The sequence below is a fragment of the Gasterosteus aculeatus genome, chromosome 21 (assembly GCF_964276395.1).
Source record: "Gasterosteus aculeatus chromosome 21, fGasAcu3.hap1.1, whole genome shotgun sequence".
NCBI classification, from domain to species: domain Eukaryota; kingdom Metazoa; phylum Chordata; class Actinopteri; order Perciformes; family Gasterosteidae; genus Gasterosteus; species Gasterosteus aculeatus.
In genome coordinates this window covers 13,840,155-13,856,562 of record NC_135708.1, presented here as the reverse complement: position 1 = coordinate 13,856,562, position 16,408 = coordinate 13,840,155, and the positions used below count along the sequence as shown (strand labels likewise).

General features: G+C 47.9%; 2 protein-coding genes across 2 annotated transcripts in view; both read left to right on the top strand.

The window, feature by feature from the left end:
- Positions 1-10,556, top strand: part of ncoa2 (nuclear receptor coactivator 2) — a 43,829-nt gene extending 33,273 nt beyond the window's left edge. The window contains 13 exon segments of the mRNA XM_040166911.2: positions 1,306-1,513; positions 1,662-1,865; positions 2,320-2,381; positions 2,383-2,509; positions 2,512-2,529; positions 2,859-2,988; positions 3,098-3,272; positions 3,378-3,674; positions 4,016-4,093; positions 4,248-4,698; positions 5,524-5,701; positions 6,032-6,224; positions 7,315-10,556. Coding sequence (XP_040022845.2) covers positions 1,306-1,513; positions 1,662-1,865; positions 2,320-2,381; positions 2,383-2,509; positions 2,512-2,529; positions 2,859-2,988; positions 3,098-3,272; positions 3,378-3,674; positions 4,016-4,093; positions 4,248-4,698; positions 5,524-5,701; positions 6,032-6,224; positions 7,315-7,326 — 2,133 coding nt within the window. The 3' untranslated portion in view covers positions 7,327-10,556.
- Positions 10,557-11,292: 736 nt separating this feature from the next.
- On the top strand, positions 11,293-16,195 carry prdm14 (PR domain containing 14). The gene is made up of 9 exons (XM_078095865.1): positions 11,293-11,423; positions 12,277-12,954; positions 13,123-13,176; positions 13,304-13,464; positions 13,594-13,864; positions 13,969-14,171; positions 14,408-14,509; positions 15,006-15,225; positions 15,497-16,195. The coding sequence occupies exons 2-9, from the start codon at positions 12,318-12,320 to the stop codon at positions 15,664-15,666; spliced, it is 1,818 nt and encodes a 605-aa protein (XP_077951991.1). The 5' UTR covers positions 11,293-11,423; positions 12,277-12,317; the 3' UTR covers positions 15,667-16,195.
- The last annotated feature ends 213 nt before the right edge of the window (positions 16,196-16,408 follow it).

Sequence of the window (16,408 nt, the reverse complement as noted above, 5' to 3'; positions counted from 1 at the left end):
GAGCAAGCCGGGAGCGTACAGGAGCATTACATCATTCCTGACCTCATTAGGGCTTCTCGCTCTCTCTCTCACCCCCACCACTGCCACACTCCTCTCTGGCTCTCCTACTCCTCAGATAAAGCACATGCAGTCTTAAGTCCTCGGCCACCAAGAGACATCCATTCCATCGGTCTCTAACCTCCGTTAGCATGTGCACGCCTCACGGATGCATGTCGCTGTCTAGAACGGTGAAGTGCAGCATTGACACAGCGGCTGCTGGTGCTGTTGTTTGTTTTTTTTCCTGCCGTACAGTATGTCACCGATCGGATCGGGAGCCCCGCGAGTCCAAGTGTGCCGCCCCCTCCTGGCCTCCCACAGCCACTGCGACTTATTTACCCAAGTCCCTCAGGCCGCTCTCTAAAGAACCCATACGATCGCCTGCGTGTTTATGTTCCGTTGTGGCTGCCATCTACGCCCTCCCCTCTTTGTCCGCGTGGGAAATCTATTTCAATGCAGTGATGCCGCCGTTAATGTAGCCTTCCAACATTCCACTTATTGTGAAGTTTTTTTACTTTTTTTTTTTTTTCTTGGGCTGCAGTTCGTTGAGGCGCTGCGTCAGTCTGCATTACCGAGGTGTTCTGGTTATTTTGTCCACTGCCAGTGGTGGTGAAACAGAAGAGCAAGAGACCGTGACCGAACCCTGCAGCTCGGCCCAGTGGATCAGCAGCAGATTTTTAAACAGTTGTGTGAAATCGAAACAACAAAAAAAGCATGCTGAATTGTCCAAAGCCCAGCTGTGTAAAAATGCAACCGTGTGCGGTGTTTTTACAGGTTCCGTCCAGCTGTTTACAGTAGAGGGAGAAGAGGGGGCGGGGGGGGGGTAGATAGTAGTCTAAGCTCTTTGGCACCAACCAAACTCTTGCCGCCTCTCGCGGCTCTACCTTGTTGCTCCGTAGAAAGCCACTCCAGTGGCCTCCTGTCCCCGTGGTTCACACTCCGTACGCAGCAGAATAATGCTCCATTCTTACTTGTGCGCTTTGAGAAGGAGGGAGGAAGCGACGCAGTTGTGTGTTTTATCGAGGGCAGCAGCCGCTGAGCGAGGAGCAGTATGTGTCCTCTAAGATGAGGAAAAACGAATTGTGGCCTAGATTTGACGGAAAGTGGTCCATTTCGCCCCGGGGTCACTGCGCCATTATAAACAAGGCCAAGTCCGCTGTTCCCTCTCAAAGAGAGAGACTCCTTGTGCAGACAGAGACTTTTCGCTTGACCGCTTATTATTTAATGTGGTTTTAAAACCCTTTTCTTTCCCCTGCGTGTCCTCTCCAGTCGTCGGAGCTGGACGACATCCTGAACGATCTGCAGAATGCTCAGCCGCAGCTCTTCTGTGAGCCGCGGCCCGTTTCGTTGCCCAGTCCCATGGACAAGCAGAACATCATCAACGACATCCTGCAGATGTCCGAGACCAATCCCGCCATGGTGGCGCAGCAGCAGCAGCAGCAGCACAGGGGCATCGGGACTGGCATGGGCCCAACGAGTGAGTCACTCTCTATCACTCACACACACACACTTCACACACACTTCACACTGTTCAGGGAAATACTCCCATCATGACATTCGAAATGCGTAGCTGTGGAAACTGTTTATTACTATGTTATCATTGACTTCTCCCTTCCTGCTTGCAGACTTTGCGGGGGTCCGACCGGGCCAGCCGGGCCGAGGTCTGCCAGTGAGGAGCGTGTCCCTGGACATGAACGTGTCCCCCCAGCCGCCCTCATTACAGTACCCCATCAGGGCCACGAGCCCATACACTCTCATGCAGCAACAGCAGCACGGCATGGTGGGAGGTCACGGCATGATGGCTAACCAGGCCGGTATGGTCAGCGCAGGTGGGTGTGACTGTTGTGCTTGTGTTTCGTTGGGCGGGGTGAGGGAGTCCACATAGTGCGCCTTGATGAGCCTTTGAGCTCCGTTGTGTCCGGATCAAATTAAGTGGCTCGTGTCATTTTTCTTCGGCGCTGTCTTAAGGTACAGGGAAACTGTTTAATGATATACTTGTTTGTCTACGCCGCTGCAGTTTTCTGGGGGAAAGTCCTTTTCTCACCCTCTGCGTCGCTCTCAGCTCGTCACCTGTCACATCATGGCACAGTGACTCACTTCCTGTGACAGGAAATATGTATTCACCCACACCGGCAGAGTTTCTGTCACTCATCAGCGGCCCTCTATAGCCCCCGGTGGATGTCTTTTCATCTCCTGTTACACCGGCGCATCATGGGGACGTCCAGCGTGTCCTGAGGCCTTTTCTCGCTGTTTCTGGTTTTCATTTGCTGTTCGCTCCTCTAGGAATGATTGCTCAGGGAGGTCCACGGCCGGGGATGCAGCAGCAGCAGCAGGAGGGCTGGGTGGGGTTCGGCATCTGCGCCTCCTCTGGCAGCGTCCGGCCCCGGACAGCAAGGTCCCGTGCAAGGCAGGATTGGGCCCAACGGGGCTCCCATGAGGCCCAACGGCCAGCTGGGGCCCCGGCCGATGCTGCAGTCCCCATGATGGCCGGAGGTGAGAGCCCAGTGTGCCCCGAAAACGTTGCACAAGTTTTAAAAGCGGGAACGAGATGCAAGTACGAAAGCGTCGACATCAAAGCCCCATTTCTTTATCCAGCCACTCATATTATCGCTTTGCTGTTGATTGTTAAAGGTTGCCCCCCAGTGGCTGACCAAAGTGCGGCACTCACAAAGACCTTAATGTCTAACCAGACTGTGCGGTTGCTCCCGGGTTTAAGAATAACCACCATCATCCGGTTGCCAGATGTTCTCCTCGTGACAACCAAAGTTGCAAAATTGCCTCCCTACTATCCCGCCTTCATCTCGTTCTCCTCTCCTATTCAGCCCAACCTGATATGGACATCAGTATGGTCAGCCACCATTTCACCCAGCAACAGGCTCCACCCAACCAGACGGCCCCCTGGCCAGACAGCATGATGCCCATCGACCAGACAGCTTTCGTGAACCAGACCAGGTGAGAAACTTGCTGGCCTTCCCCGGGAGAAGCCTTTTTCTCTCGTTTTCTTTGGCTCGTCACCGATGAGCTGTACTTGAGCACCAGCACCCGTCTCCTCTCTGCTCAGGCCGGTGCACCCGGCGCAGCAGGACGAGTTGCTGTGTAGCACGGGCCACGGCTCTGGGGACGGCGGCGCCGTGGACGAGGGGGCCCTGCTGTCCCAGCTGTACACCGCACTGAAGGATTTTGACGGCCTGGAGGAGATTGATCGTGCCCTGGGGATTCCTGGTCTGGTTGAACAGGTGAGATCACATTCATTTATTTTTTGAAAATTAGTTTTTGGTGACTTTATTATGTTTTCGCTCTGCATTTTTTCCCGCTGATTTCGGTTTCTGCCTTGTTTACAGAATCAATCAATGGAGCCGGACCAGTTCCCTCAGGACCCCTCCATGATAATAGACCAAAAGCCCCCCATGTACACCCAGCAATTTGTCCCCCCTCCCTCCCACATGGCCCAGAGAGGCTACCCCGGTGCCCCCATGCAAGAGCCGGGCTTCCACCCCATGTCTGGCCAGATGGGCCCGCGGCCGGGTTACCCCATGATGAGGATGCAGGCCCGGCCCGGTCTCCGGCCCTCTGGGGTCGTCCCCAACCAGCCCAACGCACTACGACTGCAGCTCCAGCACCGCCTACAGTCCCAGCAGGTACACGCGCTTCCCACGAAGGTTCCCTTGTGATTTCTTCTCTTTTTCCTTTCAGTTTTACCCGTTTGGTCAGTCGCTGTTTGACTGAGCGCGTGCGAGTTGTGAAACTATCCTTGAGGTTGACATTTTGGCAGCTCTTCTGTACACACAAAGAACATTTAGGTTGATTTAGTCGTCCCAGCCGTTTAGTTGTGTTTTGTGCTTTTTTTTATTTGTATTCTTTACCCATTTACTAGGGGGAGGTGAGAAGTACGTATATACGCACGGAATGAAGTGTTTTAAAGATGTTTCAACCCGCCGGCATTTGTCTGAACCTCTTCTTCCTTCTCGTGCCCCGCCAGAACCGTCAGCCAATGATGAGTCAGATGAGTGGTGTGTCAAATGTGAACCTACCTCTTAGAGCCAGCGCTCCAAACCAGGTGAGTCTGCACTGATGCTGTTATGACTAGTGGGTGTTGTAGTAGTATTAAAGACCGCTTTAAAGTAAATGCTTTCATTTCAGAAGTCGACTCATTTAATGTACATCTGTGACACTCTCTATTATGACACATTATTCTCCTCCTCCTCCTCCAGGGGACCATCAATGCCCAGATGTTGGCGCAGCGTCAGCGGGAGCTGCTGAGTAATCACCTGAGGCAGAGGCAGCAGCAGCAGCAGGTCCAGCAGCAGAGGAGCATGGCCATGAGGGCGCAGGGTCTCAGCCTGCCTCCCAACATGGCCGCTGGAGGCATGAGTAACCCCCGGATCCCCCAGGCCAACCCTCAGCAGTTCCCCTACCCGCCCAGCTACGGTACCAGTACAGGCCTGGCCTCGCCACCTCCCCCTACCAGCCCCTTCTCCTCCCCTCTCTCCCCCAGCCTGCCCTCTCTCCCCCCGAACCCTCAGCTCCACATGCATGGCATCTCCTCCTCCACCTCCTCCTCCTCACAGATGATGATGGGAAACGCAAGCATGATGGGCGGACAGTACGGGGCCGTACTCAGCCCCCAAATGCAGCACAGTGCCTTTCAGTTTCCCAACTCAGGTACTGCCCCCCCCTCCCCGTCCCTCTCCCACCACCTTACAAGCCCCCTCCTTTCTCAGCCATCCATACACACGTCACCCTACAACCTGTGTTTGTCATTGTGTCAGCGCGTTGATGCGTCCAACTGCAGTCTCCTGATTTGTAAAATTATGCGTCAATCAGCTGCCGACCATTGATTCGAGTCGTACGGCATTCTCACTCCCCTGTTAATTGTTATTACACAGGGTTTAGCTATCGGCGTGTGTCTTTGTGTACTCACGGTTCTTTGCCCCGTCCAAAATGGTGTCCTGGCTGTACACTCTTTCTCCACCAGAGGGCGACAAGAGCGCAATAATCAATCAAAGTTGAGCAGGGGACACCCGGAGAAACCGGACTCCTTAAGAGTGAGCTGGCAGAGACACGATCAAGGCTGCACCTTGTCAGTTCGACAGCGTGGCGAGTTATCCAGACATAGATCAACAACCTATGCTAATTACAGATTTGTATGATGACGTATTCAATGGCGCCTCAATCAGATTCTGGAACTTCAGGTTCGTACAGTACAGCAACTTCTGCCAGACATTACTTCTCCCTTTCCCATTTCTCCCAATCCGTCTCCTTATTCCCTTTCCTCCTAGTTTCTTGCCTTATTAACTGCTTAACGTGCATGTCGGTGATATTCACTGCCTGTCATTAATCGTGAATGCAGACTGGAATGGACCCCCTCGGTTGCCGATGGCGTGATTGTGCCAACGTTCGCTCTGGTTGCTCCTTACTCTTACTTGCTTTTCACTCGAGTCTGCGCAGGTGCATTGATGTCAACCTATCTTGATGCGTCCGCCACAGGTATGAGCCAACAGGCGGACGGAGGCTTCGGGGGTCCGGGCACACCACAGAGCCCCCTGCTTTCTCCCCGCATGGCCCATGCGCAGTCCCCCATGATGCAGCAGAGCCAAGGAAACGCTGCTTTCCAGGGCTCCTCCGACATGAACGGTTGGCCACAAGGCAACATAGGAGGCAACGGGTAAAGAAATCTGTGGAGATTCCTCCTGCATGAACCTGTAGTGTCTGATTAGACTGTTCCAAAAGCCAAGATGTGTCTTTAAATCCATTTAGAAATCAGCAAAAAAGACAGCCCTAAAAATAATCATCTTTTTTACAGTATCACAATCATTGTGTGCCAGTTTTTGTCTGTTAATGAGCTTCTCTGATATTACAATATAAAGAAAATACGAGGCTCACACCGTGCCAACCACATGTTCACAACAATGTATTTCAGTTGTCTCATGAATTGATCACATGCTTCTCAGAAACTCTGAATGTTGAGCTTTATCCCCCCCCTTTCTCCCCCCAGCATGTTCCCACAGCAGCAGGCGTCGCAGCAGTTCCCCCAGCAGAGCAACAGCAACATGTACAACGGGAACGCCATGAACCTCAACAACGTCAACATGGCCGCCAGCAGCATGGGCCAGATGGCCGGACAGATGAGTGTCACGTCCATGGCCTCGGGGCCCTCGCCCAGCCTGCCCTCCATGGGGCCGGAACAGGTAAACACCGGGCCGACATCATCCCCGCGCTCTCCCAACCAAGAGGAGCCAATGTTCTCGTAGCGCGGCCTGCCCAAATGATGGAGCTTCGGAGGAACCCCGTAATGTCTCCACCATTAGGAATACAACGAGACTTGTAGCGTATAAACCTCGAGAGGTCAACTAAAAAGGGCCCCTTTAAAGTTTTACGCAGTGATCGGGGGACCAAGAAAAACTAAAAGGTTTTGCCTTTGTCTCCCCGCTCCCAGTTTCCTATGAACGTGTTTGTCTCGTCGTAAGGTCCTAAGTGTTTGGGCACACTTATTGAACAGGCGCGCTAATGAATTATTTACTCTGCAGTTTACGTAACTCCTCTAGGTGGTGTTCTGATACTTCACTCCAACTTAGAGGACAGTGATGTAATTAGCAGCGGGCACTTTAGAGCCAGACCATTTAGCCGGTATAGACTATAAAGAATATAGAGTTACCGTATGACGCTCCGTGTGGAAAACACAGATCCGTCAAACGGACACGCAAACACGGGTGGACTCTGCCTTTTGAAACGCAACTCAGTCACTCAATAAAAATAACTTTAAAGTACAGTTGGTTAGACTTTGTCGGCGCTCCGTGTCAGGCGAGTGTTTAATGTTAAGAAGTTAATCCTTCTCCCTTTTGTCTCCCTGGTATTGTTGGCTTTGTATGTGAAAAGCACTGTTGTTGTCCATGATGCTTTTAAGCCCAATAAAGGGCCATGAATATTTAACCAAGGTGCTGCTGTTTGATTGTCTGCACTTCAGACCATTGCAGCACACCAGTATATCTGTCACTTGATTTATCCTCCTTCCTGGATTATAGAAATATATTGGCACTTAGATTATTTCAATTATTTACCGTTCGGCCATTAGTGCGGCCTTTTGTGATTTACTAACTTGTTTTGAGGCTTGATGGGGTGTTCCAAGAAGGATTTCTATTTGTTTACAGTCTCTTTCTCACATGTGGCTGATTTACTCCCGACAAGTTCAAGCCCCGCGAGTCTTGTGTCTTTGTTCGAGTTGTGTGTCCATCAGACGCTTTCCAGGCCCGTGATCTCACACGCGTATTCTCTCTGCAGAAATACTGTTGACCCCCGTGGAGTCCTGAACCTCACTGAACAGCTGGAGCAAGGAGTGCGTTGGCCCTTTAAGAAAAATTGTACAAACATGTAACCCGCCCCCCCTTGAAACCAACCAGCCAGGCGGTTCCACCCGAACCTCGTCGCCCCGCGTTTTGCCGTCTGTCCCCGAAGGAGGCCGCACCCCCCCCCCCCCCCCCCCCCCCCACCCCGGAACAGACAAGGGAGAGAGCGGAGAGGTCCGGGGTAAGGCTGCTGGGGGCCTGGTCCTCCTGGAGGAGGGGGGGGGGGGGGGGTTGTGATGAGCCAGTCTGTCTGCCTGTCCAGCTGCATTCACCGTAGTGTGACTTACTGTAGGCCTCCCGCTGGGGGACACCAACCTAGATGGGGGGGAGCAGCAATGGTTTGGATCCCTTGTTCTGATGAATGTATTCCTCTCAGTGGACAGCGGCCATTTACAATCTCATCTCAAAAAATGACGTTGATGACCTGATTCTTTCGTGTCCTTTCTTTCTCACACATTTGTGACATTTCCACCTGGTTCCGAAGTGGCAGCAAAGACTCCAAAGTTATGTTCAAATTCATGCACGGAGCTCAAAAACTTGCCGGTTTTGCCTTTTTGCTGTTTATTTTATTATTATTTTAGTTCTTGTTGGGGTTTGTTCTTATTGTTGTGAGAATTAAGATGTAGAATGAAGAAATGGTTGAAAAAGAAGAAAAAAAGATCTTGAAAACACTGCAGAAGAATGGTTTGAGTGGAATGATGATTTGTATGATTAGACTAATTTAGTCAAGAGGTTTATATAGTGTATTAAATTAAGTTTTATTTTTCTGTATAGATTCATTTTAATTATTATAGATGATTGTTTATCTTAGTAGCAACAAGAAAAAAGATTTCTAAAAGTGTGAAAGAGGCACTTTTTTTATAATTTTAACAGTAATGGTTGTATTCTTTCTGAGAAGATTCTTCTATGGACACGAATAATGGATTATACTTTTGGTCCTTTTTAGTTTCAGAACAAGATCTCAAAATGATATGTGGTTTAAAAATGAATTTCAGAGATTGTACATACCAATAAGTAACACATTGTCTTTCCTATTTATTTTATTCCTTCGGGTTCGGTTCCCCCATCTGGTCACAACTGCCTCTCGAAGCAGAGAAGTGGAGCAGGAGCCTTTATGTTGTTCTGGTACGATGCAGACGGGTGAGGGGGGGGCTGTGGGTAGTTGTAGGGGGAGGGGGGTGCTGTGTGTATACAGTGTACAGATTATCGCTTGCTTCTCTGCCTTTAGCATAGAACACCACAAAAAAAATAGAATAAGACAAAAAAACAGAAGTTCAACACAGCCATACAACAACTATAAAAAAAAAAAATAACAAGTGTGCTTTCTATGTCGTCTGGAGTGGAAAATGCTTCATACAAGCTGCTAGGTGCAAACTGTTCTGGTGTGATGTAAACAAGCAATAACAATTACTTGAGAATCTCTTGTTTTTTTTTGTTTTTGTTCTGTCTTTTTTTGTAATTTTTGTACAGTTTCCTGAATAAAAAGGACACTTTTTTTTTTTTTTTTGCTCCAAGTTTGGATGCAGTATTAAACACAGTTTTTTATTGCAGTTTGTACCAAGAAAGTCCACATCCACACGCAGCGTTCCTAATAGATTATGCAGCATTGGCTGAGGCCTGCAGAGGGAGGTCGTTTTGTGGTTCCCCTCGTTGACCCTCTCGGCCTCCAGCCGCTCCTCTATCGCAGAGGTCAGAGTTGAGGCCGCTCAGTTATGAGACCTGCTCTGACGGACATTTAGCCATATTTAATGACCTCAGGCACTTGGTTCCACTATAAAGTGTTCAGCGATGACTCGCTGCGCTTGTGCCCCTTTTAGGGGGGAGTTATCGGTTTGACCGTCACAAGATTTAAAGAAAGTCATCTTCTCTAACCTCAAAAGTACATTTTCCTCAACAAAAAAAAAAAATGTTTTTTATAACTATTTTAACCCAGGACAAACTTGGAGCAAGCCAAATATTCCTCACCTTTTCAATTGGATTTCTGAATTCTACCAGCTCTTATCTTCACGGGGGCGACGACCTGTTGGTCCCCGTGCGCCTCGCAGCCCACTCGAAACATAAATAAATTTACGATGATGTCACTTAACGGGGTGCCGACGTAGAAACGGGAAGGGAATCATTGTGAATGTATCGCCGTGGAAGTTCTGAGGATGTGACTGCTGGTGTTCCAGACGTACCCTGCTTGTCTCAGCGTTTAGGTGAAGGACATTGTCCCACAGGCGCCCCACTGCATTAATATTGTGGTTGTCATCACTGCAGATGTCCCTGCAGTTGTCCTGGTTTGGGCCCAAAGGAGATCTTTGGTCTTTTCTTTTGTTGATAAATGCTGTTTTGATTGTATCATTCAGTTGTGCAGAACAAGCCTTTTTGAGCCATCTTAAAGAATGATTCACAGCCCTCTGCAAATTTCCAAAGATTGTCAAGATTTTGAAAAGATTTAAAGCCATGTGGTAGCAATGCATTTTTTAGCATTTATAATGAGGACAGGAGCAAATCCATGAATTTGCCCACTACAAATATCCAGGCTTTTGACCCACTAAACAAAAAACTTTTTTTTCCTCTTAACTTTAAACGCCCTTTTGTATTGTCTGCCAATTTCTTAGAGCTAAGATGCAACCTTGAAATGCTAAAAACCCTATAGCATAATGCCTTAGATTTCGTCTGTTCTCGTTCTTGTACATTACACCGCTGTCTGTATAAATTTGTATAATGACTTGTGTACAATATTGAATGGGTGCATCATCTCTCAACGCTTGGCAGTTTGCTGGAGCCTCGGCCCCAGTTGAACTGTCCGTCACCATCGCTCTCTGTTCTGTGTTGGGTTGAAGACTCTGTTATTTAACCCCCCCCCCCCCACTGTTTGTATGGAAAGAATGATGCACAGGGATGTTGAAGCAATATGTAATATACTAAATGGACTTTCTGAGGAAAGCTTACTGTTGTTTTCCCCTGCTCAGATATTTTTTTTTCTGCATTTTTCACAGGAATCTCACTGTATACCTGCATTCACCTTTGAACCCCTCGTGTGTGTGGGCGTGTGTGTGCGTGTGTGTGTGAGCGTTTTATGCAAAATTAGATATACAAGAGAAGTTAAAACCACAGTTATGCAAGTTGTGAACTAATATGGCTTCGCTGATGCTATTTGCCTTGTAAATAAAGAATTCTGTTATTGCAGTATTTAATTGAGTCTTATTTCATGTGATTAAAAGTTACAAAAAATGATCGAAGGCCTCCATGTATTGTATTTTCCAAAATCAAGACTGCCAAGTAGTGTTTTGTGACTAAAATGCAAGATTAAGAAATACAATTAAACTGTGTATATAATTTTATATTTGCGTTTCATGTGTTTTGTTTTGGATTAATGCTGACACAGATTTTAATTGGTGATATAAACAAATATTTTTAATTCTTAGCGACAAGCATGTGGTACACCAGCATCTTAGTCCGAAACATATAGCCCAATGATCCTCTATGCAGGAAAATAAAAGGCTAATGATCACGTGGTCCGTATTACGCGTGATTAACGCCAGAGATCCCACGTACTTTTACTCGTTTGGTTGATGACGTTTCGAGCCGCAAGAGATAAACTAGCATTCTTTTATCTTCCTAATTCACCACATCCAAGCCATAACAACACATATCTTGACTCCACATGGGGCCCCTCAGTAAGTCGTATCGCGTGTGTGTGTTTGGGGGGCGGTGATCTTATGGAAATGTTTGGGAACACCTCTCTCAATCGGCCCTCATTGTGCCAGAGAAAGCAGACCGGTGCGCCGAAGTGGACCCGGTGGGTTGTCCCTGAGAAGATGTACCCCCACGGGACATTGAGATGCATGAGCTTCAGCTGACTCTCTGGCCAATAGGAACAAGGTCCTGGGAAGGACATGAGTGTGGACAGTGGTGAGGTGCCCTCAGATGACCACCGTGTGCACACTGAAAGGCTCCTGCGGCACAGCAGTGCGTAATGCTGAAGCTCAGAGTTGATGCACACATCGTGCTGGATATGACAAAGGCTGCATCTAAACCTCTGATTTATTAAACAAGGTGAGTTTATTTCCTTTCCCTTTTTTTCAATGCTGCATCTTTATATAAGAAACGACGGTGTGTGGCGCTCGATGATATTATGTTCGATATTCTTCAAAGCACACTATACAAGAAATTGTGTTTTCGTTCGATTCACGTCAGTCAGTAACTCCTTTTATTTATTTGTTTTTATTTCTTGATTACAACAATTTCCTTTAACACGTACTATTGCCCTTCTGATACCTTTTCCCCCCCCGCATTGACGGTATAGGCTCTATATAACGCTTCATTAATGTTGACCTCTGCTCCGGGTGGCAGTTGTTTAATTAGTGTCATGACCCTGATTTGTCCCTCTATTTACTGGCTGATTGGTAAACGGTTCCTAAAAAAAACACCTTATTTAAGCCGGTCGTTTAACGCCGCTGATGAACATCTGGCGCGCGTCTCCGATGGCGCGTGTCCTCTCAGCTGGAAATATTGCAAAATCGGCTGTCCAATTTCACCGTGGACTGCTTTTACTTCTTGTTCGATGGATCCGTTCAAAATGTTCTGCATGTCTGCAGTTCTCACTATTTCTTTCTCTGGTTTTCATTTGAAAACTCGTGCGCTATTAAAGTTGGCTTCAATCAAATGCCCTTACTGATATTTAAGTATTTTCTAGTATTTCTTTGACTAAAAATCCTCTGTGGGTCGATGTCTAAATTAGAGCCTTACTCGAATTTGAAGAAGAAAAAGAAGTAAAAAATCAATTCAGGTGGTCAACTTCTCTTAACGTCATGTGTCCAGTTCTAGATTTCTTTTTTTGTTGTTGTTGCATTAAACTCACCCTCACTTCCTCTCCCACCCCTTCGTCTTCCTCTCTCCCCCACCGAAGGACGCGCATCTCCGTTCGAACCTCCCCCCCGCTGCGCTGTCATGTCGGTGTCCCTGTCCAGCATCCCCGTAGTGCTGAAGGACAGAAGCTGCGTCCAAGTCGGCATGCTGAAATCAGGCTTCTACGGGGCCCCTCTTCCCAGCCCCCACCACCCCCACCCCCACCTCCACCACCTCCACCACATGGACTTCCTCCCGCAGACCCACAGCCTCCTCCATCCCCTCAAGTCCCTCGGTCGTCTGGTCTCGGACACGCACGGCGGCGGCCCTCCGTTGCACCGCCAGCAACGTCTCCACGCGTCGGTGCTGCACGAACACGTGTTGCGCGTGCCCGGCGCGCCCTACCTGAGCCAGATGTTGCCCGGGCACGCGCCGTACTCGCAGAAACCGGAGGAGCTGGCCGCCGTGGTGACCGAGCACGCCGCCGGCCCGCTGTCTTCGGACTTCGGCAGCCCGTCCAGCGGGAGGTCGTCCTGCGCCGCTTCCTCTTCTTCTTCTTCTTCTTCTTCTTCCTCGCCGCCCAAGGAGAGTTCGTCTCGCCTCCGGTCGCCGGATAAACCGCGCGCGTCTTTTCATTTCAGCGAGGAGGACTTGTTCACGGTGCTCTACGGTTACTCCGGCGGCCCGGAGCGCAGCGGGGGTCACGCCTTGTCGGGACTGGCCCTGCCCGAAAAGTCAGGTGAGACACACTCAACCTATGTGTGTTTGGCGTGAGACCACGAGACGGACATCATGATGAACACCGGTCTGCTGACATTAAGGCCTCATCAAATAATAATAATCACTTTGTCATCGAGTTCTCTTATCTCCTTCACATATTAATGAAATCTTTGTTTTCCTCGTTCAGTTTCCGACTCTCACATTCTCCCGCCGGACAGAGAAACACTTGAACTTCCAGACGGTGAGAAACTGTCATGGATCCACTTTAATTCGCTGCATCCGAACCACCGGGGGTGGGATTATTGCGGCTGAGATTTAACCCCTCTGGTTGTTGTTGCTGTGTTGTTTGTTTCTGGACACTGTTGCAGGATTAACCGTGGTCCAGGCATCGTGGGGAAACGTGTCACACTGTGGAGTTTTCACGGACAAAAGCTGCATCCCTCAAGGGACGCGCTTCGGTCCATTCCGAGGGAAACTGGTGAATACCAGTGAGATAAAAACATACGACGACAACACCCTCATGTGGGAGGTAAAACGTCACAAATGTATTCCCGAAGTCCTGTTCCGGGCCGAGCAGTCTGGTCTAATCACGAAATGAACCAGACCATCTTTTTAAAATCCTATCTAATGCAAAACACACCTTTTCTCCCCCCGCCAGGTGTTCGAAAACGGCCGGTTGAGTCACTTCGTTGACGGCCGGGGAACCTCGGGGAACTGGATGTCCTCAGTGAAGTGCGCCCGGTTCCCGGAGGAGCAGAACCTGATTGCCGTGCAGATCCAGAATCAGATCTTCTACGAGGCCTGCAAAGAGATCCGACCGGGCCAGGAGCTGCTGGTGTGGTACGGAGACTGCTACATGCAGTTCCTCGGCATCCCCCTCACGCTGAAAGACCCCAGGGAGGGAAACGGCGCGCCCCCCCCCGCCGAGGGTCAGCATCCTCACCTTCACCTCTTTTTTTCCTAGTGCACTTTTCTAGTTGTATCACCGAACCGAACCTATAGTTTTTTGTAACCCCCCCCCCCCCACACACAGATACCGGCGAAGGTTTCAAGTGTGACAGGTGCGGGAAAGTGTTTGCGTACAAGTACTACCGAGACAAGCACCTGAAGTACACGCGCTGCGTGGACCAGGGCGACAGGAAGTTCCCCTGTCACCTCTGCACCAGATCTTTCGAGAAGAGGGACAGATTAAGGATCCACATCTTGCACGTCCACGAAAAGCACAGGCCTCACAAGGTACTGAGACGGTGCGCGTGTGTGTATCTGCTCCATGGTGCTGAAAGAACAGCTCCCCTTCAGCGTCACCTACGAATACAAATATTTCTATATACATGTATTTATGTAATAATATGTTTCTTCTTGAGCTTAATTTATACTCCAAATAGAAGGACGTGACGAATGACTTGTAACTTTGTGTGTGTGTGTGTGTGTGTGTGTGTGTGTGTGTGTGTGTGTGTGTGTCCGGCCCGCAGTGCTCAGTGTGCGCAAAGAGTTTCTCGCAGTCCTCCAGCCTCAACAAACACATGCGCGTGCACTCCGGAGAACGGCCTTACAAGTGCGTTTACTGCAACAAGGTAAGAGTCCGGTTTACTTTTTCATTTCCTATTATTTTGGCCACAATTATCAGTACCGTGTTGCCATGTTCATGCTGTACCGTGACATTTTGAAGGAAAAACATCACATGGTATCATTTTGACACGTTATTAAAAACACCCCTCGTTATCCACGGAGACACTCACGTGCTAATTACCGCCAGATGTACACGCGCGCTTTTGTCCGCTCGGATTAGACTTTTCATTTACGGCCCTTCTCGATATCCCGCCCCCTTTTTGTGCACCCCGAGAAGGTTTTTGTTTAACCTAATTTCCCCTTTTTCTCCTAATGCGGACCATGTGCGCAGCACGCCGCGACACTAGAGGGTTAAAGTATTTTAAAATAAAATTCGTTGTGGATGACAATAATCCGTTTTTTTGTTTTTCGACAATGATCGAATTGAAAATAGAAACGCAGTTGCTTGTTACTGTGGATAAAACACCAGAGCCATTTGAATTCGGCTTCCCTCTCGTCCAGGCCTTCACTGCTTCCAGCATTCTGCGCACTCACATCCGCCAGCACTCCGGAGAGCGGCCCTTCAAGTGCAAGCACTGCGGGAAGGCCTTCGCTTCGCACGCCGCCCACGACAGCCACGTCAGGCGGACCCACGCCAAGGACAAGCCCCACGCCTGCGACCTGTGCGGAGCTTCTTTCCAAGACGAACCGGAATTCAGATATCACATGAAAAGTCATACAAGTAAGCTTACAAATTATTTTGTTTTAATATAGCAGTAAATATGTGAACACTTTGATCCTTTATTATCTGGATTTAATTCAAAGTTTGTTGTTTAATGGGATTTAAATGAAACGAATGCATATTAGGAGTTTTCGTCAGCTGTATTACATGTATATATTTCTCTTCGTTGTCTAGTACAGATGAATAAATATCACGCTGAAAAAAACAATTCTTTTAAATTGCATCCTCCTTGAAACATTATTTACTTTTTTTTATTTTGCACCCTCTGCAGACAGCCACATCGTGGACAGCACAATTGTTCCTCCTTCTCCAGGAGGTGGATTACAGAAGGGCTCCGTGTATCCGGCGAAGGACAATCCCAAGATACAGAAGAGCTCCGGACAAAACTTTCCTTACGCGGGGACAACAGTTTTAAATCCAGAATATCGGCCCTGGAACTGAGACTGTGAATCCTGATCAAGAAAAAACAAAAACTAAATGTGTGTAATATTTGAGAGGTTGGGTCTCTTCGTTTTTCTTTATTTAAATGCTGTTCAAGAAAATAAATTAAACCTATTTCAATAGGCAAATCATAATTTAAATGCCATACAAAATTGTGTCTAAATATATTTATAATAAGTTAAAAAATGATGTCTGTGGCTTTCTGGTGGACATATTTTTATCTTTAATTGTTTGTGAACACATTGTGATTCCGTAAAATTATTTTTAAAACAGTTATTAATTTATTATATTATGGTTATTATTATTTGGGTTTTTTTGCCTCGTCAACTGCTTAAAAAGCAAAGTTATTTTTATCATTGTAGATTTGAACCTACCTGTGTACAAAATCAATGTTATACCCACTCTTTATTTATAATGTATTATACCATTTTTTACTGTAATTTAAGGGTGCAAAAGCAGTCGAAAGCGTCTTCATTTGTTCCTTATGAGCGTCTCTGCCTTTTCATGATTAACAAATAAAAATCAGCGCATGAAAACAAGTGTTGAATTTGGTTAATATCTAAATGGATCAGCGATATTGAAATCTCACTCAAGAACAAATGCATTAAATACTGAATGATTTTTGGCCGACCATTTTTAAATGAAAGATGATATATTCCCCTCCAAAAGTTTAATGAAATCAATAACAGGATATTTCACTTATGACTTTTTTTTTCTCTCTCCAAAAGCACTGTTAAATAAT

What these genes read in the sequence shown, in the direction of transcription:
- prdm14 (XM_078095865.1), top strand. Translation starts at nt 12,318, where the DNA reads ATGTCGGTGTCCCTGTCCAGCATCCCCGTAGTGCTGAAGGACAGAAGC. An exon ending in AACACTTGAACTTCCAGACG is followed by an intron (nt 13,177 to 13,303) that starts GTGAGAAACTGT and finishes ACACTGTTGCAG; the next exon opens with GATTAACCGTGGTCCAGGCA. An exon ending in AAAAGCACAGGCCTCACAAG is followed by an intron (nt 14,172 to 14,407) that starts GTACTGAGACGG and finishes TCCGGCCCGCAG; the next exon opens with TGCTCAGTGTGCGCAAAGAG.